This window comes from Tinamus guttatus, unplaced genomic scaffold (genome assembly GCF_059628265.1).
Source record: "Tinamus guttatus ecotype Peru unplaced genomic scaffold, ASM5962826v1 Tinamus_guttatus_pri_ptg000073l, whole genome shotgun sequence".
Classification (NCBI taxonomy): domain Eukaryota; kingdom Metazoa; phylum Chordata; class Aves; order Tinamiformes; family Tinamidae; genus Tinamus; species Tinamus guttatus.
The window spans coordinates 430,720-445,000 of NW_028288607.1; the positions used below are offsets into that span (position 1 = coordinate 430,720).

At 48.7% G+C, this 14,281-nt stretch overlaps 1 protein-coding gene across 1 annotated transcript in view; it reads left to right on the plus strand.

Moving 5' to 3' along the window:
- Positions 1 to 10,427, plus strand: part of GPD2 (glycerol-3-phosphate dehydrogenase 2) — a 49,371-nt gene extending 38,944 nt beyond the window's left edge. The window contains exons 9-17 of the mRNA XM_088519802.1: positions 1,000 to 1,193; positions 3,357 to 3,491; positions 3,765 to 3,940; positions 4,477 to 4,608; positions 5,099 to 5,257; positions 7,085 to 7,197; positions 7,287 to 7,365; positions 7,478 to 7,576; positions 10,282 to 10,427. Coding sequence (XP_088375928.1) covers positions 1,000 to 1,193; positions 3,357 to 3,491; positions 3,765 to 3,940; positions 4,477 to 4,608; positions 5,099 to 5,257; positions 7,085 to 7,197; positions 7,287 to 7,365; positions 7,478 to 7,576; positions 10,282 to 10,407 — 1,213 coding nt within the window. The 3' untranslated portion in view covers positions 10,408 to 10,427. The remainder of the gene's footprint in view (positions 1 to 999; positions 1,194 to 3,356; positions 3,492 to 3,764; positions 3,941 to 4,476; positions 4,609 to 5,098; positions 5,258 to 7,084; positions 7,198 to 7,286; positions 7,366 to 7,477; positions 7,577 to 10,281) is intronic.
- The last annotated feature ends 3,854 nt before the right edge of the window (positions 10,428 to 14,281 follow it).

Here is a 14,281-nt window from a genome sequence, read left to right on the forward strand (position 1 = left end):
ATTCCTTATACAGAGAACTGCTGTCTTTATTTTTCACCCTACTGAGTCTCTGTCTCTTGCTCTTTATTTTTCCCCCCTAATAACGCCATGCATTTCAGTACAGCAATGCCGTAACGAGAGCTGCAGTGTTCAGAATATGCTCCTGAATACGGACCCGAATCCCTTGGGAGAGTGCGGCCTGTGGCTGCTCTGCCTGCTCCAGTGGCAGGTGGCTGGCAAACCACGTCCTAGGGGTTTTCATGGACTGAGAGCACTCATGACTTTAATCTTGCAGTTCTCCTGTTTTTTTCCTTTTTTCCTTATTACTAGTACTTAGATCTAGCTCACAAACCTTTGCCTTCCGTGCATGAAGGTTGTTGTAAATGCCTGTAAATGCAGGGGGTTTCTGTGTCTGCATTTCTTTGCCCTCTGTAGGGGAGGCAGGTAAGTGATAACCCAGGTTACCAGGACTTGGTCTTAACTGAGTCTCCTCATTTACTTGGACTCGTGTTTATGCATGTACATATATGCCCATGTCGAAACTGAAGTAGAGATCTTAAGTCTTCCATTCTAACATGCACTTTTTTGGCCTTATTTTTCCTTCATACTGTAATAATGTCTTCCAGTTAATGCTGATTTTAAAATTAGATTTTTGTATTTAAATCCGTGTGACCAAGACTTGCAAGAGTGAATGGAGATGTGAGATGCCAGAGGCCTGCTGATCTAAGGAAGAGGCCTGCAAGCCTCTTCCAGTAATATCTGTGATATTAATGGAATAAATGGCAGTAGTATATGAGAATTGCATTAAAGTGTCTTGTTTCTCAAAACTTTTGGAAATACCTTAAAACTGTGTCATCACGACTTACAAAATAATAACTGATCGCTTCTTAATCTTTTGGCCTCAGAACAAACAATAATATTCGAGTACTTTCTTGGGGCGGGAGGTGCGTAAGAGGAGGCTCCTCGCGCTGCCGCTGGGGCTGCCTCACTTGCTTTGCGTGTGTCTGCTCTCCCTTCCAGCCCTGATAACATGGGGCTGCTCGACCCAGCCACCAGCGACGGCAGAGTGATCTTCTTCCTGCCCTGGGAGAAGATGACAATAGCAGGGACCACGGACAGCCCCACGGACGTCACTTCCCATCCGATACCGACGGAAGAGGACGTGAACTTCATTCTGAGCGAAGTGCGCAACTACCTGAACTGCGACGTGGAAGGTAGCGGCCGCGCGCTGCACGCGGGGATGTGCGGGCCGACGCGCCGGGTGACCGTGCCGCTTGTGTGCCTGGGGCTTGCTAGCACAGCGGGGACGTAAGTGTCACCTGCAGCTGTGCCTCGGGGCTGCGAAAGGAGGCTTTGCAGGATGCACCTGCACTTCTTGCACTGCTTAAGTGGAGATCAGCCGGTGTCAGAACATTCAGATTTCTTAGACTTTCAGCTAGCTGGCATTAATTGTCTAGGCTGCACAGGCCGCATCTCCTGGTCTTCCTGGGTTGCAAATGGCACTTTTCTGGCAGTGGGACAGTTGAACCATACATTAACATAGGTACATCAAATCATTCACTTATTCCTCTTGAAAAGGAGTTGTTTCGACTTTTCCAATTCTTTGTTCCTATTTTTTTTCCAAGTACTTCACCCTTACCAGTTCCTTTCCTTGAGCTGGTAAATGTCCCATAGTGTCAGTTTTCTGTTGCAGAAGGCAGTATAATGGGCAGAAAGGAAATTTATAAATCTGGCTCTTCCCCTCAACGGCTGACCCTGGAAGAGCAGCTCATTTGTTGCAAGGCACTGGCCTGTTTGGGCCCAGGATTCTGGTGTAAGGCTGAGACCTCGTCTCTCCTGGCTGTGTCTTTGAGCCAGCCAGTTTCCATCACAGTGAGGTTTTTAAATGGTTCTGTGAAAGCTCTTGTGCTCCTAGATTTCTCTTGTAGTAGGAGCATTAAAATAAATCCGAAAGCACTCTTCTTGTCAGAGACACTAGAGCATCCTTTACCCGGGGTCTAGGAAGCTTGCTCTTCAGAGCTCGCAGATAACTCTGTTACTTGTTTCTGCTTCCCCAAAGTGGGTAAGTGATGGCTCTACTCGTATAAAGCTAGATAAAGTCTTTACCAAATGTGCCATTAGGTTTCTGACGCAGAGGTCCGAGGGGCCGGGCCGGTGCCTCAGCGCGAGCGAGGTGGCAGCTCGGAGGTGTTCTGCAGCGGCGCGTTCTGGAGAGCTCCGTGCTCTAGACGGAAGCCTACCTAGGTGCACGCTGTTTTTCACACATGCAATTAGCAGTGTTTATAGATTGCCTGTTATTGAATTAACAACTGTGCTGGCCATATCAACTCACTGCAGACCTGCCTTTTTGCTGCCAGAGACAGTGCCAGGGTTATCAACTTACACAGGCTTGGATATGTTCCAACTGTTTAATTATAGTGTCACGCATGCTGCTTTTTCTAGTTTCATTAGTTTATAAACGTAATATGGTATCTTATTTCTGTGATTAACACTTCATTTTGGCAGGTTAAACATGCTGGCAGAGCACCATTGATTTCTGAAATCTATTTTGTGTTCTTTGGGGGATATTTTTACACCCTATTATTGATTTTTCATTATCAGTTATTTGAAAGTTATAGTAAAAATGTTCCAAAGGCTTCACTACAAAGCAAATTGGTCAATTTTTCTATTGTAAATTTAATAAGCGGCAAAATTAAGTTCATTAAATTCTCTATTGGTCCCATGTTTTATTGAAAATGAATAAATAAATGCCGGCTTTCAGAAGCCGGGGTATCTTCCTTCAGCCGTTAAGGGCTTTTCGGTGCTGTGTTTCGGGCTCCTCGATGCGCTCCGAGGTTGCTGCTCTGCTGGCTGCAGAGGCAGGCGGCGCGCGGAGCCGCCCGGCGCCGGGACAGGGCCGCGCGAGGCAGCGCAGGCCCCGGCGGCCTCGGGAGCGCGCGGCCGAGCCCGGGGGAGGCCCTGGGTAAAGACGCGTTGTGAAATCCACAAAAACAGTCACTGTTTTACAGACAACCGTGGGGTCCTTAAAGCACGATGTGATGCTCTCGCAGAACAACCCCTGTCTGCGGTTCCCAAATTCGGTGTCGTGGCTGCGCGGTCAGCGAGAGCTGGCGAGGAGGAGCTGTGGTGCTTGGGTGGCCGTTGCTTGGGGTCGGGGACTTTGGGCCTGTGTGGGTTGCTGCTGTTTTGGATGATGTTGTTTTGTTTTGTTTTGTTTTGTTTTAGTTGAGCAAAGTCAGGAGTTTAGCCTCATAGTGAATCAGTTCCCTGTTGGATTTTTACCCACCTTAAAAAATGAACCTCTTTGTGACGGGTCTGTTTTTGGGTAGAGAAAAGACATTTTCGGTGTTTATAGGTCATCTCTCTGGTTTCGACAGTGAGAAGAGGAGACGTGCTGGCAGCATGGAGTGGCATCCGTCCTCTGGTCACGGACCCCAACTCCAAAGACACTCAGTCAATATGCCGCAACCACATTGTCACCGTCAGTGACAGTGGCCTTATCACAATAGCAGGTACGGGAGGTTCATTGTAAATAAAGCTTTGCTGGGCTTCCCCACGGAATTTTCCTCACAACTTTAATGTACTTACAGGATACTGCTTGGCATACCTGTATTTAATAGTGGTCTGTGACTCATTTCTTAGAATAAGCTTAATAAGATTGATGAGATATATAGGGTGTGAAGCTGGCATGTGCTATATGTATATACACACACAAAGGTATGTATGTATATATGCATATTTCTCTCAATTTCATCCCAAAAAACAAATAAATGTGTTGCTCACAGGTGGGAAGTGGACAACGTACCGCGCCATGGCGCAGGAGACCATTGACACTGCTATCCAGACTCACGGGCTCAAGGCCGGTTCCAGCAGGACGGTTGGGCTGCAGCTGGAGGGGGCTCAGGACTGGAGTCCCACTCTCTACATTAGGTTGGTCCAGGATTACGGGCTTGAAAGCGAGGTGAGTCCCTAGGCTTTCTGTCTGTGCCCACCTGTTTCTGTGTTGGAGGGTCCTGCTTTGCTCATTTAACCTGCTACTGGCCTGACTTGTATTAAGGGCTGTTAAGTCAGATGAGACCTGGCCAGGGTAAGGCTGGTTTTAGAGGAAGTAAGTTCTGGTAATTAATCTTTTCTCATAGACATATGCCATTTTTTCATTCTCCTCTTCATAATCTTAAAATTGGTTCCAACTTTTAAGTGCATGTGACAAGCCAGAGTTTCTTGCCCTTCAAGTCAACAAAAGGTCCACCTTGGATGTGATCACCGTGTAGCAGGAACGAGCTGAAGCATCATCAGTCACCGCTACATTGATACATGTGTAGTAGTGTTAATGCTGGTCTAAGCATTCACAACACAAGTAGTTTCCTCCCACACAATCAAAACCTAATACCCTCCTCACCCTATTTGTTATCTTCGATGGGAGAATTGACATAAAAAAACCTTACATATATTTGTTGTGCTTTTGAAAGAGTGCTGCATTTGCTTTCATTTCCATAGGTGGCTCAGCATCTGGCTTCTACATATGGTGACAAGGCTTTTGAGGTGGCAAAAAGAGCCCAAGTTACAGGAAAGAGATGGCCTATTGTTGGGAAGCGTCTCGTATCTGAATTTCCTTATATTGAAGCTGAGGTATGTGGAAAAGCTACATAATCCTCTTTGCTTTTTTGAAAAGAAGCAGATCTGAGATTAGTCTGTCTGTCTGTAAAGCATCTTCATAAGTACTTTCTTTCGAGATCTGATTCTGGGATGTTAAAAAAAAAAGTAACATTTTGTAAAATTTGAAATAAGATTGATTTTTTATCCTGCATATATAGCCATCTTTGATCCCAGGTGTGATTTTCAAAATGTTCTAGGAAAAGGGGGGATTGTCTAATGTTTTTCTTAGTACATAGAGTGGGATCTAGTTACACTTTTTCTTAGTTTATTCTGTTCTCTGGGGCCAGTGATGCAATTTGTGATGCTGAAAATCATTCCCAGGCAATGTTCCTGTTTACTTTTTCATCCCATTCGCCAATGCCTTCTGTTGTTTTTGCCTTCCTTTGAAATAGCTCATTACAGTGCTCAGCCATTAAAAATAAATGAATAAAATCTTGGTTTTTAACCTCCCTTCCTGTTCTAGGTCGTGTATGGTGTGAAAGAGTATGCCCGCACGGCCGTGGATATGATCTCCCGCCGCACGCGCTTGGCCTTCCTGAATGTGCAGGCTGCTGAGGAAGCTTTGCCAAGAATTGTAGATATCATGGGGAAGGAACTTAACTGGAATGAGCAGAAAAAAAAGGTACAAAGGGCGTTTTTCATCTGAAACTGTTTTGTTTCTTTTAAGTAGTTTCCATGTTAACAATCTAAATCAGTTGAATGGAAAACTTCAGATGATGCTTTCTTCCTGCGACAGTAAATCCCGTGGTGTATTTCAGTATGAAAGACTTGATCAAAGTAGCTGTCAGCTGAGCTTGTGTTGGCTGGAGGTGGAGGGGAAAAGTGAAGATCTGTATCCTGCTGCTAAAAAAAAAAAAAAAAGGAAAGCAAATTTGCCATAATTATCCTATTCCTAGACAGATTTTCTTTTTTTGCAGTGATGCTTCTCAACAGGACAATCTCGGCAGGCACATTTTTGTGTGTCATTTTTTCCCTTTGCGTGCATGTCCTGTGTGAGTGACGCCGCAGTTCTGCTCAGCTCTACGGAGTGGGACTCATCGTGTTTTTGCGGAGGTGCTGGTAGTGTGGGCAGCTGTATCTGAGCTAACCGCTGTCCACACAGCTGGGCCAGGAGACTTGTCCTGAATGCAAGCCCTCATCTGCTGTGAGGCACTGAGTTGCATCCCGCATCTGCGCTCTCGTTTAGATCCCCGTTTACTAAAATTAATCCTACCACTTCTGACCACACAAGTTGCCGAGGGCCCTTTCCTCCTGCTTTTATGACCCAAGAAAGCACAGCCAGTGCCGTACCCACGCGGGCCGTGCGGGCCGGAAGGGCTTTGGCTGTGTCGAAGCAGACAGGAGCCGTCCCTGCTCCGCGGGACGCGGCGGATCCCCGCGGAGCCTCGGGAAGGGCCTGGCAGGCGCATGGGCTGCGCACCGGGTGCTGGTGCTTCTGTAGCCGCGCTCGCGCCATCGCCAAGGGCCACGTTTTCCATCCCAGTCTTTTTTTTTTTTTTACTTCTTTTTTAAATTACAGCTGGAGCTACAAGGCACTTCCATGCATATTCATAATGTGTTTCTTAGTTTGGGTCTGATAAGACCATTAACTTTAAAGTCCCAAACAAACAAACAAGAAACACTTAAAGCTAGTTGCATGCTTGTAATGAAACGTGAGGTTGTCCTGTGTAGCTTAGGTGGTGTCCTGATGTGCCTTAAAGAACCAGGCTCTTGCTGGGTAAGGTCCTCGGCTCCAAGTGTGCTCTAGATATTGTACATGCCTAGGGATTTCTTACAGTTAGTGCAGCCGTTACTCAGCACACAGGTATTTACTTGTAACCTGCCGTCGGAGCTTTCATGCTGGTGACTTTTGTGACAGATGCTTGTGCCACTCTTGGAACCATGTTTGAGGGACCTAAATCTATACAAATCTGTGTGCTCTCCTGTATGTTATCATTTTTTTAATAGTGGCCACAGAAGAGCTTGGCCCACGCTTTCAGGATTCAGTAACTTATTTATTCACTAATTCAGTAACTTGATTTTACTACCAAACCATTTAAAACATCAAGAACCCGCTTAGTGTTGATCCTCCTGATTTTTGCTGATTTAGGTAGTTAGGTGAAGCACAGTGCTAAGTTACCAACTGTGAATCAAATTCCCAGGTGTGGTTCTCCTGGCATGGGTGCAAACAGCATGTGTGGCTGAAGATGTGATCCTGGGAGTGTTGACACAGTCCGTGTGTCCTTATGCAATTACCAAGTCAATAAAGACTTGTACTTCTTTTGTTCAAGGCTAAAAATGCCTAAGCTTCTGCAACTTGTTTTTTAAGAGACTTTTTAGCTATCATCTGCTTAATTTTTGGACATTATAAATTCTAGTTAAGTGTAAGGAGCTAACAAAATACTACATTGGAAATCATGATGTAAACTTGTATTTCTCAGAAACAGAGAGTTTTTCTTTTCTGGTGTAGGAAGAACTGGAAGCTGCTAAGAAGTTTCTGTATTATGAAATGGGCTACAAAGTAAAATCTGATCAGTTAACAGACAGATCTGAAATCACTCTAGTGCCTTCAGATATTGAAAGGTAGGTAAAGCAGTAGACTTGCCTGGGCTGTTAGGAATTAATCCCTGTCACACTTTGAGTGCAGTTTTTCACACTGATAATCCTTGCAGATACAAGAAGCGATTTCACATGTTTGACAAGGAGAAGAAAGGGTTTATTACTATAGTGGATGTCCAGCGTGTCTTGGAGGTAACATTTTCTTATTTTATTTTCCTTTTCAAAGCTCTTAGCTATGTTGTAGGTGGGGCATAAATAGTGAGGGTTAATGCTGTGGCATTCTCCTGCGTTTTTTTTTGTCTAGAGCATCAGCGTTCAGATCGATGAAAACACCCTTCACGACATCCTGAACGAGGTGGACCTCAACAAGAACGGGCAGGTGGAGCTCAACGAGTTTCTGCAGGTAGGTGCTTCCTTGCGCGGGAGCTGTGGCTTTAGTGACCAGAGCGTGGGCATTTATTGCTTTATCTCCCCTTCTGCCCCCATCTGTGGAGGGTGGGTTGGAGATGAGGGGAGCAACACTTGGGTGCTGCTGTGGTTTTAGTGCTATTTGCCAGGTCTCGAGACAAAGGTGCTTGATAACAACCACCCCCAGCCACTTTGAACCACAACTTTCCTGTGCAGACATTGATCTTGTGAGACCCAAAGAATAGGCACTAGGTGGAGAATGTACCTGAATTTGACTGTCTAAAATAGCAATGCTGTTTAAATCAAGTCAGACTGAGACAGTTGCCCGATGAAAGTTGTATTGCAGTTATGTACAGTGACCTTGGTGTGAGCCGAGTAAGTGGGTAAAATATTCAGGGGAGTTTAGTAATACTAGAGAATGAGGAAATGCAAGTTTGTTGTTGAAGCAGATCTAGTCCATATCATCCTGTTTAATTTCTGAATTAACTTGGGGTACCTCAGCGTGTGTAAAAGAGTACCTTAGCAAGCAAGCATCTGCTGTTTGCAAGGCTTTAAAACAAGAGATTGGAAGGTGCCCCTGAAGCGTTCGTTTGCTCCGCGCCCCTGGCACGGGCAGTTGCTGCCAGCCAGTCTGGTCTCTGTGCAGCCTTTGCTGGTCAGGCATTTCAAGGGACTGCCATGCGCTCTGCACGGTGGCAATGATGAATGCCGAACATGAGATAAATTAATGCTGGGGATTTTGGTCAATGTCAGCCCTTTCTTCACTGTGTCAAGTTAAACAAACAAGATCAAGGCAGAGGAAATGGTAATTGTCTCTCTCGAGATGAGCTGCAGATAAGAGCATTGTTGAATCTAAATGCAGAAAATTTTCACAGGTTGTGTCCAGCATTACAAAAAAGGAGTATTTATTTGCCTAAAATGCAGTGGTTTAGCTGTGGGAGTAAAATGCATTTAAGAAAAAAAAAAAGAGGAGGGGGAGGGCAAGAGAGGAAAAAAGCGGCTTTGGGAGCTTATGCTTAGGGATTGAAATTAAAAAAAATCACTGGTGGTTTTCTGGCTATTGAGGAAGGTCCCCTCTCACATCACTTTGCATGTGAAAAGTTTAACTGGAAAAAAACTAATGTGTTTAATTTGGTTAAGAATCCATTGTAGTTAAGAATTCGAAACATCTGCAAATTCTGCCTGCTACTTTGGTTTTTTTTTTGCTTGGTTTTGAGCTTTTTTAGTAGGTTTTCGGATTCTTTATTTTACTCTGAATTGTCTCACTGGGGATGAGAGTATTTCTAAAATACAAGTGACAAGTCACTACTTTGCCGTATGCGGTGCTTGCACCTTTTTTTCCCCATTCCGTGGCTCGCGGGCCGAGCTGCCCGGTGCACTCGTGGCGCGTCCTGGCCGGCCGTGCGGCCGCCGGGCCCGGGCTGCGCGCGCTGCGTCCTACCCGTGCGCAGCTTCGTGGGGAGTGCGGCCGTGCAAGGAGCAGGAGGTTGCCATGGAAGGAACAAAATACATTAGATGTTTGTTTAATTTTTTAATGGATCTCTTCAGTCAGTTCCCAATACTTTTGTGTTTGCTTTCTGGAAACTTTCAGGTAATTGCGTTTTCCCGGCAGAACGCTTGTGGAAAGCTGTGTGCAAATATTTGTGGCCGCGGCATTAGCATACGGGAGCGGCGGTGGCTCCATGCGCACGGTGACTCCATGCGCACGGCGGCTCCACGTGCACGGTGGCTCCCCGCGCACACAGTGGCTCCCCGCACACGGCGGCTCCATGCACACGGTGGCTCCCCGCGCACACGGTGGCTCCCCGCGCACGGTGGCTCCGCACACGGGCCCTGCCGCGGCGGGTCCCAGCGCGGGGCTCTGCTCGCTGCCAGCCCGGGTCCTGGCCCAGGGCAGCCCCAGGCCTCGTGTCCTGCCTGACGGAGGAAGCACCCGGCACTCAGGGGCACTCAGAAATGGCCTTTTTTTTCCCTCTCCTTTTTTTTTTTTTGAAGTGCTGATTGCTTTTCATATTAGTCTTTTACAAGCTGGCTGCATGTAATTTCAGGTCTAATGCTCATTTTATCCGTGGGATAAAGAAGAATTTAGCTAAAATCTTAGCACTAGTCTGTGTTCATTAAGGCAGAGCCGAGTCCAGTCTCCAGGACTTAGAGGCAGATTAGTTCCTGCAGCCTGTGAAGGAGTTTGGGTTTGTGAGGGCAGTGCAGTGGGTGCCCCCGGCAGGAGGGGCGCCGGGGGGGTCTCCTGCTCCTGCTCGCAGGCTGGCTCAGGCCCAAGGGCCCTGCCCGGACGGGGTGGCCGTGTTCTCAGCAGAGCCCGGGGCTGTGGCCGCTGCGCCAGCGGGGCCTCCGCAGGGCTCCTGCTGGAGCCTGTCCCATCTCCGTGCCTGGGCAAATCACGCTGGGGCCTTCCTGGAAAACGTGGATGCGCGCGATGAGGGGACGCTGTTCCCTAGGGCAGCGCTTCCTGGCACCAGCGGCCGCCAGGCCGGATGCCAGCGCTGTCCCTGCTCCCTCGCACGGCCTCTGCTTGTGCCCCAGGGCCCTCCTTGCACCGTGCGGGTGGGATGTGGGACACGGGACGCGGGATGGTAGCGGCCGCGCGTCTCGCTCGTGGTGCGCGGGGTCCCGGGAAGGCTGCGCTGCCGCGCGCTCCCGGCCGTGCCCCCGCTAACCGCGAGCTCCGTGTGTCTCCCCAAGCTCATGAGCGCCGTCCAGAAGGGCCGCGTCTCCGGGAGCCGCCTGGCCGTGCTCATGAAGACCGCCGAGGAGAACCTGGGCCAGAGGGTGGTGATCCCCGTGGACCGCAGCGGCGGCGGCCTGTGAGTGCCAGCAGCCACCAGCGCCGGCGCGCGCCCCAGCGCCGAAACACATTCCAGTGCTCCAGTGCCCGGGGCGGCTCGCGCGGCCCCCGTGCAGCCCTTCGCACGCCCGTTGGTGCATTTGTTTTCTTTATTAACGGTTCTCTGTACAGCTCCACCACACCGCTACGTGGCCTTTGGGACTGGGTGAGCCTTAGGCACCGTTTGCTAGCGGGGTTGGAGGACGCGGTCAAGGCGGATTTGCAGCCGCGGGGCGTGCGGACGTGCAGCCTCGCTCGTCGGCTTTCACATCCCCTTCCCCTCTGAGGAAAATGATGCTCGGCGAGCGCATCCCCCCGAACGAGAGCCCTCCGTGGCCTGCTGCCCGCGCGAGCCCGCGCGCTGCAACGCGGCTCCCTCCCGCGAGGGCGAGCGGTGTGGCCGCGGGCCGGCCCGGCCGTGCCGCACGGGAACGCGGGGCCGGGGGGCTGCTCGGGCGCGCGTGCCGGGAGCCGCCCCCCGGGATGGCTGTTGTGCTCCTTGCAGTGCTCTATTTATTTCACTCCTATCGATGCTCGGCTAGACAAAAATCCTAGTGCTGTGAAGCTGGAAAACTACAAGACTAGACAAAATCTTGATTTCTCACCCATAACTTACAATGTTGATGTTAAAAGAGGGTAGGGGGGTGATGACTTTCCTTTCTCCTGTGTTTGTAAAAATGAGCTGCCTTTAATAAATTACGTTGTCTATCAAGTGCTGGTTAATGCTTAAGGTGATACGGAAAATGTGACAGTTTTTGGTAGCACAACAATCTTCATAATTTATTACAAAATTCTCAAATACAAACTGGAACACTGAGGCTTATTTTGTGTCCTGGCAGGTTTTTCTATAAAAATCGAAAGGGCTATTTTTCAGCAGATTATTATAAAGACTGAAAAAGTCCCCCTCATATGAGCAGTTTTCAGGGCCGGTTGCAGTGGCCTCTTGCCTTTCTCTTGTCAAGCTGAGCAGTGTCAGGATCAGATGGAGCGGCGCGGGGTGCCCGGCGCAGGCGCCCGCGGGTGCTCGTCTGTCCCGCCGGGCCAGCAGGCTGCTCGGCAAAGCAGCAGAGCCGTTCGAATGGGCCTTGAATAGAGCAGGGGCCTCGTGTGAAATCTGCACACCGCTGCATTTCTCTCGGTCCGGACACTTAGTAAAATCTTCAGCAAAGGAACAGTCCCTAAGAAGTCTCAGGTAAAAGGTCTTTCAAATGCCTGTGTGAGCTAGGGGGGAGCCTGGGGGTGGGTTCGGTTCGTTTTGTTTTTGTGTGTGTTTGTGGTTTTGTGTGGGTTTTTTTGTTCTTTTTGCTTGTTTGTTTTGTTTTATTCTAATTTGCCTTGCAGTGCAGTGCAGCTATGCCAGGGGGATCTGACTTGCCTCGCTTTGAGTCACGTGCAAGTTGGGCACAGTCCATCTGAGCGAGGCTTTGCACACACTTCACAACGTAAGGATTTATTTTGTGAACAAAAGGGGTTCGTTTCTTGGTCCGGTTAACTTTTCCTTTGGAAACATTTTCCAGTATTTTCAGATAAAGTATCTAAACGTTTGGCACAGCTTCAAAAGGCCTCCGCAAATAGAAGTAAAGAGCACAAACCCAGACTTTACCCGTATTCCTGACCTGGAGGGAAGTGAATGCACCATGCACGGGTTATTTAGGTTCAGCGAGCAAGGTGAGGCGGGACGAGTGGTCAGGAGTCTGTTGTTCATAATAACAAAAGAAAACAGTAAAGGTGGAAAAAGAGCTTTCCCAGGCCAGGTAAAGAAAACAATTGTATTTAGTATGGTTTAAAAAAGAGCATTTCTCCTTTGCTCCTCTGTAAATGTCCCTGTCGTACAGGTTTTCCTGCAAAGCCGGGATTTTCTGCTGTGTGCAGGGTGCTGGGGGCCCGCGCGGTCTCCCCGTGCAGCGGTGCATGCCGAGCGCGCTGCCGTGCCCGCTGCACACACTGCCGTGCCCGCTGCACGCGCTGCCGTGGCCGCTGCACGCGGCGCCCTGCAGCTCCGGCTCCTCACGGCCCCTCCGCTCACCGCCAGCCCCGCTCTGCCTGCCGTGTGTGCAGATGCTGTTGAAAACAGTTAAATCCGTATGTGAAAGAAATCCAGAACTGCTTCCTGCGTCCCCCCGCGTTTGCTCTCTGGAAGCTCCTTCCTCTCTGCTTCCCACATGAGCGCGCTGGGAAGCGGGGCGTTTTCAGCCGTGGGACGCGGGGTTCCTGGAGCGTTTCCCGTCGTCCGCCGCCTGCTCGGGGGTGTATGTGTGCGAACTTCCTGCATGTTTCCACATGTGGCACGTGTGTGTGTTCCTGCTCCAGACTGAACTGTTAAATACTGTGTTGGAGGCTTGTCGTTTTTATAACTGTCTTGGTGTTTTATTGCTGCTATTTATTACTTTTGATATACAGAAAGAGCTTGCATGCATTTATAGAGCAATAAGAGCTGTATTTAATGTGCCTTGTTTTTAACTGAATAAGAACTGAGAGCATGAATCAATAAAACTGATTAAAAATGGTGCATTCCCCAGCACCTTGGTGTTACGGTACTTACAGAAATAACTTTGATTAGCCTTGAAAAAAATAAAGGTGCAAAATAGATGCTTTTTTGTTGTTGTTGTTGTTAATAAAATGCAACATGATTTCTTCGGTATGTTGCCATTTCAGCTCAGAGTCCAGCACTTTGCAGTTCAAGGTGAAAACGGGGCGTGCTTGGCATTCCCGGGGCGCTGCTGGACCGGGCAGGAGCTCCCTGCCGCAGCCTCCTGCTAAGATTGCAGCCAGCCCGTTGCGGCTGCTGCTTTTTCCTCCCAACAAAATCCAGGCCGAGTGTTCCTTTGCACACTGATGAATTGGATCATACCTAAAATCAATAGAAATGAATGGAAAAGATTACATAATCCATTTTGATCATTTTACATGTCAAGTTAGTCCGGGGTTGCCATGTGTTGATTAATGTTCTGACAGAAAAAAATGCTATATATTTTCATTGTCAGTAAATCAGTAAAGCTGTTATCAGTTTTAACACAAATTTTATAATCTCCATATTATTTTATAGGTTTTAATTTCCACGCGTAGCAGGGATCCCCCGCGATGGCGGCGGCGCCGTGCTGGGCGCAGGGCTGGCGTCCCCGCCGGCCCTTGGTAGCACCGCTACCTCCGCAGTGTCATTATGAAGATTGTGCATTTCACATGGGCTGGGCTGCCTGAGTAACGTGTCACAAAACATTGCCTGTAACCGTCGCTGTCTCGAGTGTTTTGCAGCACTAAAATCGCCTTGGGGCCTGATCCCAAATTTGTTGCTCGAGACAAGACTCTCATTGACGGGAGCCGGAGCTTTTCCAGCGCGGTATTCCGGGACCGGCTGCCCTTGCTTTGTGCGATTTCTTCCGTGAATGTTAGGAATTCAGATTTATTGCAACTTCTGTTCGCTGCTCGCTGCGGCCTGTTTTAGAAATATGATACGGAATATCATAGCAACATTAATATTTAAGCGCTGATGCTTGAACTGGGCGCTTCTCATGTCAAATACGAACTGATTGCATCTGCTGAAGAGGGAAAACCATCTTCTGCGAGGATGAATCTTTGCTCCTAAATAAGCATTGCTTTATCCCTACCGAAATGAGAGGTCTCTCATGTTTTAAGGTGTGTTCTCCCTCGAGGTTTCGGCCACCGTTGCCTTAATTACGTGCGAGGGTGCGAGTGCGTGCAGCCCGGCGCGCACAGCGCGTGTATGCGGGTCCTGCAACAAGAAGGTTAGAGACTTCATTTCAAAATCAATACCTGCTGCGCTCGGAAGACGCCACGGCTGGGAGCGTTTGCTAGGGTAATCCCTCCTCTTCAGACACTGCAAACAGAGCCCGGGACTAA